At 46.4% G+C, this 18,389-nt stretch overlaps 1 protein-coding gene across 1 annotated transcript in view; it reads right to left on the bottom strand.

Moving 5' to 3' along the window:
- KIF5C (kinesin family member 5C) overlaps window positions 1-18,389 on the bottom strand; it is a 185,408-nt gene that overhangs the window by 13,510 nt on the left and 153,509 nt on the right. The window contains exons 17-24 of the mRNA XM_079134394.1: window positions 17,612-17,729; window positions 14,839-14,915; window positions 13,429-13,538; window positions 11,395-11,496; window positions 11,113-11,173; window positions 5,054-5,125; window positions 2,467-2,571; window positions 100-316 (exon numbers count right to left, since the gene is read on the bottom strand). Of these exons, the coding sequence (XP_078990520.1) occupies window positions 100-316; window positions 2,467-2,571; window positions 5,054-5,125; window positions 11,113-11,173; window positions 11,395-11,496; window positions 13,429-13,538; window positions 14,839-14,915; window positions 17,612-17,729 (862 nt within the window). The remainder of the gene's footprint in view (window positions 1-99; window positions 317-2,466; window positions 2,572-5,053; window positions 5,126-11,112; window positions 11,174-11,394; window positions 11,497-13,428; window positions 13,539-14,838; window positions 14,916-17,611; window positions 17,730-18,389) is intronic.

Raw genomic sequence — 18,389 nt, 5'->3', positions numbered from 1 at the left:
CTGTGAGGGTCAAGTCCTGCAGCCTCTCAGATCAGCAGGGTCCTGGGTGAGTGGCCTCGGTTGTTCCCAACCATCGGGTGATTTTCTTCTCGGACTTACCAATCTGGGCCGAGTGCGCCCTTCTGGCCATGTTCTTGGCTCGCACAGCCTCCTTGATGCGATCCACCTCCTGCTGGTAGCGCTTGCGGTCCCGCATGGCGTTCTCCTTGGCCTCCTTCAGCGCGCTCTCCAGGGCCTTGACACGCTCCGCAGTGGCGCGCAGCCGCTTCTCCAGCTTGGGCAGCTCACAGCGCAGGTCCGCGTTGTCCCGGACCAGCTGCAGGGAAGGGGGAAAGGGGACGAGTTACCAGGGGGGTTTTGTTGCTCTCTAGGAGGACAATCAGAAAAGGCCAGCAGGTAGAAAAGCTCTGGCGTTGGAAGCCACGACCCTGCTAGGTAGGCTTTAACAGTCCAAACGACCATAACCTTAGCCAGCAGCAAAGGAAAGGAAAAATCTCATGCCCTGGGATTGTAGATTGCTAAAAATGATTCACGGGCTGCAAGGAATTTTAGCACGGTAGTGGGGGTTGGGGAATTAAAAGCCATTTCCAGCAATAGGAACTTTAAATGTTGGGCAGGTTTGCTTCCTCTTTTACTTGAGTGCATGTCTGAGAGGGTTGGGAATGCTGTGAAAATTTATACTACTAGTATATCAGCATGAAAAAGCTGAGGAATTTAGTCAAGTCAAAAGCACTTAGCAAAACACATGCATGTTCCAGTGTGGGAAGCCATCCTTATCTACCAGAATCAGAGGCGGCTGAGCCATGGGACATAGAGGCCTGATTCCCAGGAACTGGCAGCCATGGGGGACTCTTCCAGATCGCTGGAGAGTAGGTGGCCCGGTGTGGGAGTGGTTCACCCTCCAGTTGTATGCTAGTTTCCCTGAGCAAATGGCTCCCCTAACTCCACCCCATCCTGTCCATCACAGAAGAAGCCCCTCTGGGTCTTGGCCCCCTTTACCTGTGTGACTATAAATGAAGGAGAGCTGGGCTACTCCATGTTGTTAGAGGTCAGATCTGGTATGGCCTGATCCATCACAGTTCCCTCTCATTTGAAAAGAGTATTGTGTGTTTATTGATTAGATAAGGTTATGGGTAATTGTTTGATTTGTAGCCAGAATCGTCCTCTGGCACTTATCCCTTTTCTCATCCACACTGGACATGGCTGAAAACCTCTACATTCTAGAGTGCTCTATGGACATCCTTCACAACAGGATCCACTGGTACCAGGTTTGGACCCAGCTTTGTAGTAGATCCACAGGATAGCAGGAATTCAAAGAGTTTTGCTCCTTTCCTCTTACCTAAGATTCACAATTAAGAGGCAACAGCCAAGCCCTGAGTGAAGAGTGGGTGTAACAGCCCTATTATTTCCAGTCATCTAGCTTGGTTAAGTTGTTTGACCATCATGGGTCTCAGGTTTAACAAAGAAACTACTCAAAATGGCCATCACTGGAAGCCGGGTGAATCAAGAAAGATTTTAGAAGTCAAAAGGACTTAATCAAAGGGAGCTACAGCTGTGTCTGACCAACTTTGTTTACCCCAGCACCAGCTCCACTGCCTGGCTGACAGTCAGTTTTTAATAAATATTCATTGAATTCATGAATAAAATAATGAATCGCAAAGCCCTATTTCAAGTTGCCTGGCTGTTTCTGCTTTTATATTTCTCATCAGCAATTTGCTTGAATGAGTTTTACCACATGGATCTGTCATCACTAGCATTGTTGAAAAAGACCCAACAAGTCAGAAATTACATCATTCAGTCATGTGCCCCAAACAGCTGGACAATTTCCATCGCATCCCAAATCCAAAGGAGGGACTAGTCATACTCCAGGCCATGGCAAGGATCTGAGAAGGCACCCAAGATCACCAGGAACAGGGTAACAGAACTATAAAAATAAGGGACCTGAACCAGCTCAGCAGGTCCACTTGGCATTTCTTGGGGCCTTCAGGACCACAGAGGTGCCTCAGAGGCATCAGAAAGACTCTAAGGTCATGTGACATCCTGGGCTATGGTGCAAGGAAGGTGAAGAAACAGGACTCTGAACACCCAACTTCTCCAGCCCTAGGGTGCTCCCCCTCAATTCTCTATTCCAAACCCTAGGGTGCTCCCCCTCAATTCTTTATTCTAGTTTCAATCAAAGTAAGTCTTTCATATATAAAGGAAGTCACTGGGAACTAAAAGATTTTTTTTTTTTAAAGACAGATCCTTATGGTACCCAGGCTGGTCTGGAACTCCCGGGCTCAAGTGATCCTCTGGCCTCCACCCATGCCACCAAATCTATCAAAGACTAAAGGACTCTTAAGGACCTTCCCAGTGGGGTCATTCTTTTATCTTCAACATCACAGCCTCCTCCTCATGCTGTGGCCAACCTGGTGAGGCTGCTTTCCAGAAAGAGAGCAGCAGAGGGAGCTGGCAGAACTCTCCTACCTGCTTGTGCACCTTGGTGAGCTGCTCCAGGTTATTCTCCAGGAAGGAAATTTTCTGCTTCTGAGCAGCACTGCCCCCTCCATCGTCACTGTCCAGCTCTACACTCTGCATCAACACCGAGCAGTCAGGGGGGTGGCCTGTCACACCACCCACCCTCCACCCCAGAATGTGCATCATGCATTTTAAACCTTCTTGAAAGAAAGAAAACCCCAATCCCCTTGAAGAGTAATCTGAAAGCAAAAATAAAAAGAAGCTCTAAAAGTTTTGACTGAACCAACTTCCCAGTTAATGTCCTTGGTTGGCACCAAAAGTGACTGATATGAGAAGGAGCTATTCTTTAGAGGGCTGGGGAAAAAAAACAAAAAACCCTTCAGATCTGCTTTCAAAAGTTATATGTGATTTCTTTTTAATAAAATATATCTCTCCCTTCAGGTAGGGAAATAGAAGTTTTTCTTTTCAAAAGAAAAATGTTCCAAAACTTATTAAGAACTAGTGTGAAAGCATAAACCCAAGGCTCAAATTTGGTTTCAACCACAGGGATGAGATAAGTCACTAAGCTTGTAAGCTATGGTCCCCAGTAGGAAGTCCCAATGGCCTTGGGACTGCTTGTCCCTTCAGCTTCCAGCTCTATGCAACTTCTCAATGAGTCAGTCTCAACCCAGCATCCAGGTGCTGGGTAAATCCTTGAAATTTATCAGATCTTGAAATTGGCAAAAACATTGCTCTCCTGGCAAACGGAGTAGCATAGATTAAGTGAGAGATGCATGTGCAGACATGTCACGGAGTTCAAAATCATAGAGCACATTTGTGTCATGTGTTTATAAATGACCCCACTGTCCTTTTGCTATGGGTAATGGCTTTATGACCATCTCTTGAGCCTACAACAGAGGTTCTCCAATTTGAGACTGCATCAGAATCTCAGGAAGAGGCTTTGTTAAAACTTAGACTGCTGGCCCCGCCTGCAGACTCTGTGAATCTGGGATGGAGTCTGAGAATTTGTGTAAATAAACAAGTTCCCTGGTGCTACTGACACTGCTGGCCAGAGGGTCACACATTGAAAACCAGAGGCTTAACCAGAGGCTGTTCCTAGAGAGTTTCATCATGAAGTCTGGGAAGTCTGATCTCAAGCTCTGAACCCTCCCTCTGACCAGAGCCTCCTACAGTCACAGCTTACAACAGACTTCTATTGTCTTTTCATTCCTTGTCCTCAGCTCTGGCCAGGTGCCTGCCCTGTCTCCAGTCTGTCTCTGCACTTGCCTTACTCTCCTACCTGGTCCAGGTTCCATGGTCATATGTATTTTGTTGATGGCAGTCATTATCCACCCGCCTTACCTATCTAACCACTGCCATTCAAGCCTTGAAATCTCTCATCATTCTCTCCTTTCTTTATTTGCATTTCCAAGATTCTAAATTCATTTGAATAATGCTATCAGGCCCCATGCTCTGCCCCTCAGCAATCTACTTATCTATCCCTAGCAAATGACCTCTACTGCCTGACTCTTCTCACCTCCTAGAACCCCCCTGTTCTCTTTCCTTCTCCACCAAGAACTGAGCCTGCACATCAACCGAAGATTCAAGTCATGGGGTTTCAATTCTTCCCACTGCCACAGAGTTAAGCTTCAAGCCTACTCTCCAGGCCTCCCTCTAGGAAGGCCTAGTATATGCATCCATACTGTTAATTCTGCTCTCTCAGACCTGGTTCCATTACCTGCCTCCTCTTTTTACTATATTGGACCTCCTTCCCTTTGATCTTTCACATAGACATATATGTATGCACAAACATGCATACACTTACACACACACACACACACACACACCTTAATACCTTCTTTCAATTCTGCCATACAATCCATTGCTCCTCATCTCCTCCTTCTAAATATTTTGAAAGAGTGACCCCTGGCTGTCTTCACCTCATATTCCTCCATTAAACTTCTGCAAGCTGCCCTGGGGAATCATCAGTACTGAATTTCCCCAAGATCAGTTTGCAGCATGAAGATCAAAGAAACTAAGGTGCAGAGAGCCCACAGACCTGGATTCTATCCTAACACTGCTCTTCCCAGGGGTACAATCTTGGACAAGTCATTTAACATCTGAGCCTACTTCCACATCTGCAAAAGAGAGTACTAAGCACCAATTATATGGTTGCCAGGGAAAGTAAATAAGACAGTCACAAACTTTGACCTGGTCCCCAAAGGCCTCCTGACATATAAGCAAGGAGGCTCTTGCCATCTAACATCTCCAGACTGCAGGGCAATGCTGTCATATGCTAAGCCCACTCGGGATTTTCCTGCACCAAGCACAGTGGCTTTCATGCAGCAGAAGCCAAATAATATATGTTCATTTGAAATGAAGGCCAGGAAAAGCATGATGACTTCCTTTTAGTAAGAAGGAAAAATCAGATGGGAAAATGTTCCCAAGTAATTTTTGCTTCCAGCACATTCTTTTAATAACATTCTCTGGCATGAAGTAATTAATTTTTAAGCACAACCAGCCCCAATTTAAGCAAGTGATATTTCAACTGAAAATGATTCTTCCTGACCATCTTTTATTTTCTTCTCAGAACCATTCAGAAAAAAATAGAACTCACTTTTTTTACTCGGGTGGTCAGATCCTGGACGAAGAGTTTACGGAGGTTATGAAGAGTCTGCAGTTCTCTAGACTAGAAGAGAAGATTTTAAAAATGCCACTTCAGTTAGGGGACACATTGAATTTGTGACATATCTGTACCAGGTCAATAAACCCAGACATTGCCAACATTTTTTTCTTTGCAGTACTGGGGATATGTTATGTTTGGATGTGAGATATCCCCCAAAAGCTCACCTGTGAGACAATGCAAGAAGGTTCAGAGGAGAAGATTGGGTTGTGAGAGTCTTAATCCAATCAGTGAATCAATCCCCTGATAGGGACTGAGTGGTAATTGAAGTGGTAGGGTGTGACTGGAGTTGGTGGGAATCAGGGGTGTGGTTTGGGGTATATATTTCTATCTGGCAAGTGGAGACTCTCTCTGCTTCCTGAACAACATGTGAGCTGCTTCCCTCTACCACACTCTTCTACCATGAGCCCCAAGGAATGGAGTGTGCTGTCTATGGACTGAGACCTCAGAAACCGTGAGCCCCTAAATAAACCCTTCCTCCACTACAGTTGTTCTGGTCAGGTTTTTCAGCTGCAGCAGTGAAAAAGCTGACTAAAATATGATGGAACCCAGGACCTTGCACACACCAGGCAAGGGGTCTACCACTTGTGTAAAAGGAACACTTTTACACTGTTGGTTGGATTGTAAATTAGTACAACCACTATGGAAAACAGTATGAATATTCCTCAAAAGATAGGTATGGAACCACCAAAGGAGCCAGCTACACCCCCAACCTGTCTCCAACCTGTCATTTGAGCCTGTCCATGCTGCGGTACCTCCTAGGACTCACCCGCCATGCCACACCACACTGCAACCTCCACCCATGTTGGTATCAGTAGCCCCTCATGGTGCAGAAGCTGGGAGCCCAGCCAAAGAACCATGTACAAACCTCCTCCTTTGGTCCCTCTCAACGGAACCATTTTTTTTCTCAGCCACAAAAATTTAAAAATTCGCTCACAAGAATTCCTAGTGGGCTGTGTTGCATCACAATGGATTCCTTTTTCCTTTTGTTTTCTCTTTACTTATCATGTAAGCATTATATATAATACCAACAAGTTCAAATTAAGAGTCAGTCCCAATTTCTCTCACCCTGACTGACTGGTATTTTCCATGTTCCTGCACCCGCTCTAGCCCAAATCCATGAGTGTGTTTGGTTTATATCAATGAGCTCATGGGTGAGGTAGCCCTTGGACTTTCCACCTGTGTGACCCTCGGCAAGTTATCTAGACTCTCTGTGCCTCGGTTTTCTTATTTGTAACATGAAGATGAAAATAGTGGTTTCCCACTCCAACATATAGGCACAGGCAAGTTTCTCAATAGGACCCTAAAACTCAAGAAATAATGCCAAGAGTCAATCAAAGGGATGGTATCAAATGAAAAAGCTTATGCACAGCAAAGGAAACAAGAGCCCATAGAGCCTACAGAATGTGAGAAAATCTTTGCTAGCTACTCTTCTGAGAGGATTAATATCCAGAATGTATAAAGAACTCAAAAACTATAAAACCCAAATAACCCAATTAATAAATGGGCAAATGAACTAAACAGACACTTCTCAAAAGAAGAAATACAAATGGCTAACAAAATGTTCAACATTAGCAATTAGGGAAATGCAAATCAAAATCAGTCACAAAGCTATGGAAACCCTACATTGAGATTACATCTCACACAAATCAGAATGGCAGCTATCAAGAATACAAACAATAATAAATGCTGGAGAGGATGTGGAGGAAAAGGAACACTTTTGCACTGTTTTGGGGACAGAAATTAGTACAACCACTATGGAAAACAGTATGGAGGATTCTCAAAAGACTGTGAGTGGAACCACCACATGATCCAGCTGTACCACTCCTCAGTATTTATCCTAAAGAATTAAAGTCATCATACTATAGTGATACATATATACCCATGTTTATAGCAGCACAATTCACAATAGCCAAACTGTGGAACCAGCCTAGGCATTCATCGATGGATGAATGGATAAAGAAAATCTGGTGCATTTACACAACAGAGTTTTATTTAACCATAAAGAAAAATAAAATTGTGTCATTTGCAGGAAAATGAATGGAACTTGAGACCACTCAAGAAGTGATGTACCACTTCTTCACTGGGTTTTATAGTTCCCTTTTGCTGTTGTTGCAAATTGTACAATAATCTTCTTGGGGCATTTTTTTTTCTTCATTTTGGATTATTTTCTACAAATAAACCTTGGGAATTTAGATTGCTGAGATGAGGACCTGAACCAAGCCTGGTGATCTTTGCTAGCAAGATCAGAAGATGAATTAGTTCTCTGTATTCAAGTCTTCATGTATTTACTACAAGAGATATGCTGGTTCCTTGCAAAATATTTTCCTTTAAGGGAGGAAGGGAGAAATAGTTCAATATAAACATTTCAATTTGTCTAAATTGACCTACTTTACCATAGAATATCAAGGGATGCAGCTTATACAAACAGAAAGGAAGGAAGGAAAGAAAGTCACAAAGCTATGGAAACCCTAAGTTTTTTGGAATAAGGGTTTTCTGTTAATTTAAGGTCTTATTACTGGGTCCAATTCTGTGTTGAAATAAGAAACACCTGAAGTCAATTGCATCCTCGGATGAGGTAAATTACTTTCTGCAGGAAGCCAGATGGATCTGTTATTATGAATGCTGTGCCACAGGACCTGTCCCAGGCTGAGCGGCCCCTCCACTGGCGCAGGTGCAGGGGTGAAGAGTGGCGCTCACCGTCATGCACGTGTGCTGTCCCACGCCCCTGCCAGAGGGGCTCAGGCCCAGGACCCCGCAATGCCTGCAGCCGCCCTGCACGCTGTCCCTCTGCTTCGGTGGTGATCGTATTATGGACTGAAACGTATTCACAGTTGACATTTCTCCAGGAGAAGCACCACCACACCAAAGGGAAATGAGAAAATATGGAACCCTGTGCAGGGGCCAGGGATTTCCTTGGGATGTAAGTACCGAATTTTAGTGTAGAGTCCTGATTGTGGCATCTTTCTCTCGCTTTCATGTGGGCTCAACAATAAACAGTTTGGGAAAGGCATTTAAAGACATTTAAAATAGTTCTACTCATGCACTGTGTGCTTAGGCAGCGATGATTTGGCTTCCTGCAGCACTTTCAGACTCACTACCTCTTCCCATCACAGGCTGCTGCCCTCCATGTGAAGGCTCAAGGCTCAGCTCCCTGTCACAGAGGACAGGAAGGGACTACAGTGGTGGCCAATGCAGCAGAGGGAGGGGGTCCATTCCTGGAGCGCAGGCTCCTGTTGAAGTGAGGTGCTGCCCTTGGTGGCTGGTTGGCCTTTGCCCCCGTGGTGCCCAGAAGTGGGCTTTCCAGACTCCACCTCTGGGTAGCAGGCTCATCCCTGCCTACTCCCAAACACCCAAAGAGACAGAGCAGGCCTGCGCTGGGGGGCTCAAGCACATGCAGCGGAGGACAGCCAGACGGGCACTGAGGAATACTTATGGCTGAGGGGAAACATGAGCCTAAGCCAGCACAGGCCACAGGATTCCAGTCTTGGATTTAAGGTGCATAGGGCGGCAGGTGAGTGAAGGAGAAGAGGAGGCACCGCCGTGTCGGTGGGTCTGTCCTCAGTGGGGTGGACGAGTGTGGGAGTCAGGAGAAGCCCGCTGAGTGAGCGTGTGTGGGCACATCCAGAGGAGCGTGAGGTGTGGGCGCAGGGGAAGGAGGGACGGGACCAAGTGGGCACACAGGACTAAGGAGGGAGATGCATCAGTGGAGAGTCCAACATCACAGGAGGCAGGAGACTGGCTAAGTATCTCTCACACTCAGGAGCCTGGAAGCAGGAGAGAAGGCTGGCCTCTGTGGGTGTTCAAGGAGCCTGGTGGGAGTGGGGGCGAATGTGAGAGGAATGAGTCCTGAGGGTGGCACGTGCCAGTGAGCAAGAGAGGCATATGCGAGAGAGCAAGGGTGGCCATCCATGTGTGAGTGCAACACATGTGCTGTTGGTGAGTGTCAAAGTACTTGTGTGGGGATGACTGCGGGAGTGAGTGTGTGCTGGGCACAGGTGAGTAGGTCATGACATGTGCACGAGTGTGAGCACGCTGTGGGTGTGAGGGAGACAGAAGAGGTGAAAGAGAGCCAAGTTCTGTGTGGGCGTGGACGGTGGGCGAGGGCAGAAGTGCCCTGAAGCATCTCTCCTCTCTGGCTAGTGGGAATATAGTAAAATTGTAAAGTTCAATATTTTCCTGGATTTCTATAATTATCCTTAATTATGGGTCTCACTTCTCTGAAAGCAGATGTAGATGAAGCAACTTCGTGGCTTCATTTCAGACTCCCCTGCGGCCGCCCTCCCTGCAGACTTCACAGCTTCCTTCTGCGCCCACAGCCCACTTCTGTCCCAGATGGCTTCGAGGAGCCACGAATCCTGACCGAGGACTCAAAGCAAAGCCAGACACGAGTGACTGTCTGCCCACAGCTTGCGGTCACCAGGTCCCACACAGGCCCACGCAGCACAGCCACAGGGGCAGTGTAGGTGACACCTGGACAGCTTTCCATTGCTGCCCCTGAGCAAATCCTAGCATGCTGCACCAAACAGAGCCAACATTAGAATGGTCTATCTTAAATACAGGCCTGGGGCAAGACCAGCACTCACTTCGAGGTGCTTTCTCCGCCCTCAGAGCCAAGCAGCCATCCTGCAGAGCAGCTGTAAAGCTGGCCAGAGAAGACAAAGCCAACAAACCCAGATGCAGGAAGGACAGAAGAAACCAATGGGGATTTCAAGTCATGAACCCCCTAAAGGGAAGTGGGGTCTGCCGCTCCTATCTCTACCCACAAGCCTACAGGTCTCAAGGCCCTCCCTGGCCTGCACCCACTCTAGCCTTTTCCTCTTTGCCTCTCCTTCACTTAGCCTCAGCCACAATGACCTCCTGCTGGTCCTCCACATGCCTGGCATAAGCCACCTCAGGCTATTGCCTGAGCTATTGCCTCTGCTTAGAAAGCTCTCCCTGCAGACACTTGCCATTACTCACTTCTCCACCTGTTAAAATTCCCCCTCCTCATAGGCCACCTCTAATGGCCACCCTCTGCACTTTAACTATCTAATGGGGTACAGCAGTTCCCTTAGCCTCGAGGGATTCATTTCAAGACCCACATAGATGCCTAAAACCACAGACAGTACAGAACCCTATACAGACAATGTTTTTTCCTATACATATATAAGTTTGATTTATAAACCAGACATACTAAGAGATTAACAACAACTAACACTTAAATAGAACAATTACAACAATATATGTAATGACTTTATGTGAACGTGGTTTCTCAGAATATCTCGACTGATGCTCTGTGGTCGTGTTTCAGACCATGGTTGACTGGGGTAAACTGTGTCAAGTGAAACCACCGCAGAGGGGAGCTGGACATGATCTGTTTCCATATTGTTTCTTGTGTCTCTCCCAGCTAAAGGCAAGCTTCACCGGGCAGAAATCTTATCTGCATTGTTTTTTGTTTGTTTTTGTTACTGGAGATTGAACCCAGGGCACTCTACCACTGAGTTACATCTTCAGCCCTTTTTAATTTTTATTTAAGAAAGAATCTCACTAAGTTGCTGAGGGTCTTGCTGGCCTCAAACTTGCAATCCTCCTGCCTCAGCCTCCTAAGTCTCTGGGATTACAGGTACGTGCCACCACACAGAGCTATGTTGTTTATTGGTATGTCTGAGTACCTACAAGAACGCCAGCACTTAGTAGGGGTTCAATAACTATCTGTTGAGAGTTGAAGAGAAGTAAATCACAACGGTAGAGGCTGTAAACTTGCAGTTATGGATTTGCAATCCAGTTTAATTCTCATGTGGGGACTCCAGTTATAGCGCTAATGATTGATTGATTCTCTCAAGAGTTGGGGAGTAAATTGTATAAATCCTACTTCTCCACAGAATGCTTTACATCTAAAATGACACACAAGAGAGGCGCATACAGATAAAATTTTAGAATAAACAATTCAATACATCACAAATAAACCAGGTCTTTGAGACTAAAATGAGTTTGGAAGGGTCTTGACTCACCACTGTTTCCTCTAGTCCCTTGAGGTCCTCTCTGGCTTGTTCCCGTTTATCATTGAGCAACCTGAAAAACAAGAGAGAATCATAAAACACCTAGTTTCAGGGAACTCAAACTAGGCAGATACTATTTGCATCTGTAGATAAATCAGGAAAACAAACCAACGAGCACTCAAATAGCCAGTCTGTTTCTAAATTAACCAGAGTATCTGGGTATCTGAATCACAGACACACAGTTAAGGCCTCCCCGGGATGAGAGGAAACAGGAAGCATTTGAAGGAAACTCACAGGAGCTTTTCCAGTTTCATTTCTCTCTCTTGGTCCTCTATTTTCAGCTTGTTATAATCAGAACTGAGCTTCTCCTGTTCCAGTTGCAGTTTCTGATTCAAACTGAAATTGAGAGGAAAAAGCGATATATTCCAAGTCAGTCTGAAATTCTGAGTCATCCAGCTAAACTATGGTTCTGTTCCAACCCCATTAGCTCCGTGCAACAAAGGCAGTGGTTCGGGAGGATTCTGAGGGATCAGAGAAAACCGCCTCGCAGCTTTCTCCCTACCTAAGTGAGAACTAATTTCTGGAGAACACCTCGAAGGCATGAGACAAAGGCTTGAGGATGTATTTGTAGTTTGCTTGTATGCAGGAGTCGCAGGGGGAAAATAATGACATTGGAAGATATTCCAAAACAGAAAGAAAGCCCCCTTAGACAAGTGTGGCTTCCTGGAGCACAGTGGGTGGGCGTGCACCGGCAGCTCAGGTGGATGTTTCGACCTTCCTCCTCTCCAGCGAGCGCTCCGAAGACATCTCCCCGGTCCAAATGCCTGGCTGACACAGGAGAGTTCCTGCTCTGTGGCAGCCTTGAGGAGGGGTTCAGAGGAATTATAAAGAGTCGAGAATCAGGGCTTTGCAGCAGACGGAAATTTGCCATCTGGTTGGGGGCACTGGGTCAGCACAGTACTCAGAAAGCCTTTTGTATGGGCATACCCAGGCGACTAAGGGAACAGATTACACATCACATAAAGGAAAGCCCGGGAGTCCATTTGCAAGGCAAAGCCCAGGAAGCCCCCACCTACTCCTCACCCTCCCTCCCTCTTTCTTGTCTTCCTTCCCTCTCCAGCCCCTCTTCCAGCTGAATATTTTGAGGGTGATTAATCAGAATAATGAACATGAGACAAGCACAACATGAGTGACAGCATGGGGGTGGCCCAGAGGAGAAGGGGAGAGAGGCTGCTGAGTGCTTCCCTTAGGTGGCCCGTGTGCAGAGCACTCGGTGTCATTTAGACTCTGTTCAGTTACCATCCTCCTCTCCTAACATGCAAATGCACTGCACAAGCAGCTCACAGACGCTGAAAAGAGATTTGGATCAGTAGTCTGGAGAATTAAACTCTTAACTTCAGTCTGATTCCTATTTAGTAATGTGACCTTAAGTAAATCATTTCACCTTGCTTCCCATATAGAACTCTTGCTTCTTTATCTACAGAAAGTGGGTGGGGAGGGACTTCAACTGGTGGGGTGTGGGGTAGTGGATGGAACTTAATATAATTGTTTTCTTTGTAAACCTAGGCCTTTTATTTGGAGCATTTAAAAACATTTTTCTGCAAAGAGGTTCAGAGACTGTGGAGAGGATCCTCTATGCAAAACCATTAAGAGCCTCCAGGACAGGACCCCAAAGGCACCTTCTGGCTGGATGACTTCTGTGTTGCAGATAAGGGGGAAGGACAGGGCGGAAGATGGAGAGGCACTATGGAGCAGGGGACCCCCCAACGGCTCTGACAAGGCAGGAGTGTGGCTGGCCATGGGGTGGTGTTCCCAGAGTCAAATAGCAATGCAGGCATCCCACAGCTCACAGGCACCTTGGCCAGTGCAGACACGTGTCAGTGTGGGTCCAGGAGGCTGCAGAGAGGGCAGGTGTGTGCTGGGCAGAGGAGGCAGCAGGTGCTATGGGAACCCCTAGGTCAGGACAGTTTTTTTATTGTTTTGTTGTTGTTCTGGTACTTTCATCCAGAGAGTCTTCCCATTTCATGGGGCATGCATCTGCCCAGCTGAGCTGCCAACAATGTGGTCCTATCCCTGGGGGTGTGGCAATAGGAGGGGCAGACCAGGCCTACCCACCATCTGCCCTACCACAGCCCTAGGAAGCTGGGCTCCAGATGGGAGAACAGACCTCGAAGCAGCACGCCCAGGCCACTGTGTCAAGGGCAGAGCACAGAGCCCACGGGCGAGGAGAGACCTGCCCTTGACTAAAAGCCATGTCCTTCCCAACTGGCCCAAGAGGACTGAGCAAGGCACCCTCCCTCCGCCCCCAGCCCATAAACCCCAACTCACTCCCGAATCTCGTCAATGATCTTCTGCTTCTCTTCAATTTCGTCTCGAAGTCTGGACAGCTGCTTCTGGTGAGCTTCCCGGTGGCTCTCCATCTGCTGCTCCAGCGCCTTCTGCAACCAGGCCAGGAGAAATGTGTCATTTACTTGTTGGCACTCAGCCCACTCTGTGACAAGCCCTGGAGCCTCGTCTGCCTCCCTTGAATGTCAGATCCCCAAATTAAGGGTGTTTCAGGCTCTGTACCTCCAGGACCCAACCTTTCTCTACTGGGATAACAAAGTCCAAGGATCTATAAACAAACCAAGTGGGGCCTAGGAGAAATTAATCCACTGGTTAAACAGGAAATTCTCAGTTGGGCACAGTGGAGCACACCTGTAATCCCAGAGTAGGGAGGCTGAGGAAGGAGGAGTTCAAGTCCAAGGCCAGCCTCAGCAACTTAGGGAGAAGCTGTCTCAAAATAAAACGGAGGGCAACGGGCTAGGGCAGCTCAGTGGTAAAGAGCCCCTGGGTTCAAGCCCCAGTATTAAATAAATAAACAGAAAGTTCTCCCTTGACCTTCTACAGCTCACCCAAGCTACACGGCTTTTCTGGCCAGGTCAGTCAGAAGGCACTGACCTCTTACTACTCAAGTGGCCTCAGACAAGCGAGGTAACCTGTGTGGGCTGCACTTCCTCACCTGTCAAATCATAGCAACCCCCCAAAAAACCATTCACACACTGTCCACTGCAGAATTATGGCAGGAGGAGGTTTTTCCACCAAAACCTGAAAATAGGAGAGGGGCTCAGGAAGACCAGGCATGATTTTGCTCTGTTGGCTGCAGCAGGGCCACATCCCAGGCATTGCTTCAACTGTGTGTAGGCTTTTGCTCGATGAGGCTCATACTTTATCTAAAATGAATCCACATTCTACATCTCCTCACATTTCATTTTATTCACCCAAAAGTTTTATCTCCCAGTCATTTTTCTGACATTTTCCTTTCCTGATTCAAATGTGGCCAATAAAGAGCTGCATGTTTAAGATGGAAACTCAAATTTAGAGTATTTGGAAGAGTTCTTTACAAAGATTAAGGGGAGAGGTTTTCTTCTACTTAAAGGAGGGGCAAACCCTTCCTCAGAAGTGAAGCCCAACAACAACGTGCCCGTGCAGTGACTTCCCTCTTCATCAGGAATTTGGGAGACCAAGTTATGACTGCAATATAGCCACCCTCCACAGACCTCCGACGTCCTGGGCAGCCCTGTGGTTGTCTCATATCTGCACCAGCCCACACTGAGAATGGCTCTGAATGCCCAGCAGTGCCCCCCACACAACTGCCACGCACAGGTCTGAAGGTGACAGACTTTTCTAGAACAAGAAAATGCAGTCCAAATGCACCAAACGCTCAGCAGGCTCGGTGGGAGGGGCAGCTATACACACCTTCATCTCCTCAGCATCCTGCAGCCGCGTCAGGTGTTCTTTTTCCTTATCCTGGAAACTGACTTCGTGCATTTTTTCTGTTTTGAATATTAAATAATGATTTAAGATTTCACAAAGAGGACTCGCACCCAAAAGAAAAAATAAAACACACACACACACATACACACACGAAAAATGGCAATAGAGTAAAATATCAGATTATATCACTAATTAAAACCATGGCAAAAAGGAAATAGCCTCCCAGTAAGGGAGTCCTGGCTGGAGCCAAAGCTGACCCCTCCCACAGCATTGCCCAAGGTGTCTGGCCAGAGCCCTGGAGAGAGCAGCCATGGGGCGGGGGTGGGGGTGCTAAATGGAAGCAGGACACCCCCAACCGCAGCTGGCTCTAATCACCTCACACCCTGGAAGACTCATTCCCACCTGGGCTCTGTGCGCAGCCCCTGAGGTCATGTACATAAACGAGCTCTGCAGATTATAAAGCACCCTGTGAGTGTTCGGTGGCATTTGGATTCATGCCACTGGTAGAATTCCAGAAAGAGCTCATTTACCTCCCATGGGTAAACTATTTATTTTCTAAGAATCTGGAGCAGAAAAACAATCGTAGGGTGAGAATGAGGAAAGCAGGACTATACCAGAACACTTCCAAGATTCCTCGGGAGCCCCCTGGGGGCGGGGCTGTTGGGGGGCCCTCAGGTCTCAGCAGTGTATTCCTGGTCAATGGGCCCCTGAGGGTGTGGTGTCTCGCGAGCTGGGGATTTGTGGGGCGGAGGCAAAAATGGCTTAAGACACTGACATTTAGTGCATGATCTCTCTCTAGTCTTTTCCACTTTAGCTCAGGTCTCTCGCTTCTGTTTTATTTCCGTTCAGTAACACCACTGCAGGAACCATGTACAAGAGGGAAAAATGCTTTTCCATGTCCAGTTTTTGGTGGCCAACTCTACTCCTACCATGCATTCACTACCACAAAAGAAAATGTTAGCAGGCTACAGCAGAGGGGGTATGCCCTCTTTCCTTTATTAGTTTGCCTTTGCATTTGAGACAAAATATATTTACTGAGCAAATAACAACAATCACAACAGAAATAAAAAAGGATAAAATCATCGACCATCCTACTACCTTAAACAGAACCATTTTCATCAAATATTAATGATTAGAAACACGTGCATCCATTTGTGTTAAACAGTTATGACCACAAGACAGATAATACTTTGCAAATGATTTTTAACATCGCATCATCAGCCCTGGTACACCTCATGGAATTCATTTCCAGTGCGGAAGCAACTTTCTATTAAAGTTTATTTAACTGTTAGACATTTAGGTGGCTTCCTTTTTTTCCCTTTCTGTTCCTTTTCTTTTTCCTTTTCTGATCTAAAAGTCTGCAATGAATATTTGAAGTTTGAACCACCATTTGACCCAGCTATCCCACTCCTTGGCCTATACCCAAAGGACTTAAAATCTGCATACTACAGAGATACAGCCACATCAATGTTCATAGCTGCTCAATTCACAATAGCCAGACTGTGGAACCAACCTAGATGCCCTTCAATTGATGAGTGGATAAAGAAACTGTGGTATATATATACAATGGAATATTACTCAGCCATAAAGAATGATAAAATTATGACATTTGCAGGCAAATGGATGAAATTGGAGAATATCATGCTAAGTGAGATAGGCCGATGTCAAAAAGCCAAAGGACGAATGATATCGCTGATAAGTGGAGGATGACACATAATGGGGGGGGAGGGAAGGGTTAGAGTTAGGGTTAGGGAGGGGGGCAAGTATGGAGGAAGGAACTACTGTATAGAGGGTAAAGAGGGGTGGGAGGGGTGGGGGGAAGGGAAAAAATAACAGAATGAATCAAACAACATTGCTCTATGTAAATTTATGATTACACAAATGGTATGCCTTTACGCCATGTACAAACAGAGAAACAACATGTATCCCATTTGTTTACAATAAAAAAAAAAAAAAGAATATTTGAAGTTTGAGGATCAAAAGGTATGAAGAAATGTTACAACTGCCAATTTCACTAGTATGTGTAATTATAATGTACTAATAAAAAATTTAAGATTATCCAAATTGCTTTCCAAAAAGATTAATACTTTTCATTTCAACCTGCAATATGTGTGTTTGGTCTCACATTGTACCAATGCATATATTCAGGCTATTTCTGCTATTTATTCATATTTATAAGTGCTTCCTATGCCTGTCAAAGAGAAGAGCTCATTCAAGGGCAGAGAGTGCCAGGTTAACCATGGTGGAAGTTCATGCTTTATTTTAAGAGCAACAAATGCCATGGAAGGGTGAGATGCATGGGTTCAGGCACAAGACAGAATCTGATTTTAAAATTGTCCCTGGGAATGCACGGCAGCTGGCTCAGACTAGTAGAGCCCCTCAGTAGATAGATGTAGCCGCAATCCTTAAGTTATCCTGGACAGTAGCAGTGAAGACAGAAATCAGCAGAACCAGAGGGACACCAGTTGAAGGGACAGGCCTTGGTGACTGTCGGAGGCTGAGAGCAGTGGGGGCAGGGGATATTCTGGCCTGGGCAACTGGATAGAATGAGGAAGAAGAAGACAGGCAGATCTGGAGTGGGGGTAGACATCTACAGGTTTCTCCATTTTTTTCTTTTTCTTTCAGGGATGCTATTGTTTTCAGTAGAACTAGAAACACTTCAATTAAGCAAAACTAAACATCATGACTCCAGCCAACTGGAGACTGTCTGATTTAAGCCAAGCATTTGACACCTGCAAAGCAGTCAAATATTTACCTTGGGCTCGGAGCTTGGCCAGCTCTTCGCTGAGCGAGTCCTGGGACTCTTCCAGCTGCCTCCTCTTCTGTTCCATGTTCTGCATGTAGTCTGTCAGAGATTTGATCTTGGCTTCGTGCTTTAAACAAGAAAACAGATCAAAAGGAAGAGGGAATGACGAGCAAGTGCTCATCTGAGCTTGCCTGGGACTATCTGATGGGAAGCTACAAAGGAGTTTCTGGTGTCCCTTTACTGAGTACCAAAATCAAATGGTGTCTGTTCTTCCCATTGCTGGGATTTGTAATTGAGGACCAGGACAGTCCTGTTTCTTCCACGTGCTTCATCTGCTTCATCCCCCACAGTCACTACTCCTGGCCCTCCCTCCTCGTCATCCAAAGCACCCCCCACCACCCACCATGTTCCTCCTCATGGAAAAGTGTGTTGGAGGGTTGGGGGTGAGCTCAATGGTAGAGCACTCGCCTGTCACACACAAGGCCCTGGGTTCAATCCCCAACACCACAACAAGACAAAACAAAACGTAAGTTGTGCTGGAAAGGAAGGAACTAGGAAAGGGGCACAGCTCTGAGAGCCTTATTCTTTGAGCATGCCCCCGATTCCATCTTCAAATTTATATCTTTTAAATCCTTCAAACAAACCAACTCCTGTGTGGGGGACTTTGCATTTTATGGTCTTCTATCTCTAGGAAGCTTCTCTCTCCCCAACTCCACCCCCCACCCAGCACACACTGTCCTGACTCACTCCTTACCATTCAGGCCCCAGCATCTTCTTCCAGTACTTA

The sequence above is a fragment of the Sciurus vulgaris genome (assembly GCF_902686455.1).
Source record: "Sciurus vulgaris genome assembly, chromosome: 3".
Lineage (NCBI taxonomy): Eukaryota > Metazoa > Chordata > Mammalia > Rodentia > Sciuridae > Sciurus > Sciurus vulgaris.
This window is presented reverse-complemented; position numbering and strand designations above follow the sequence as displayed.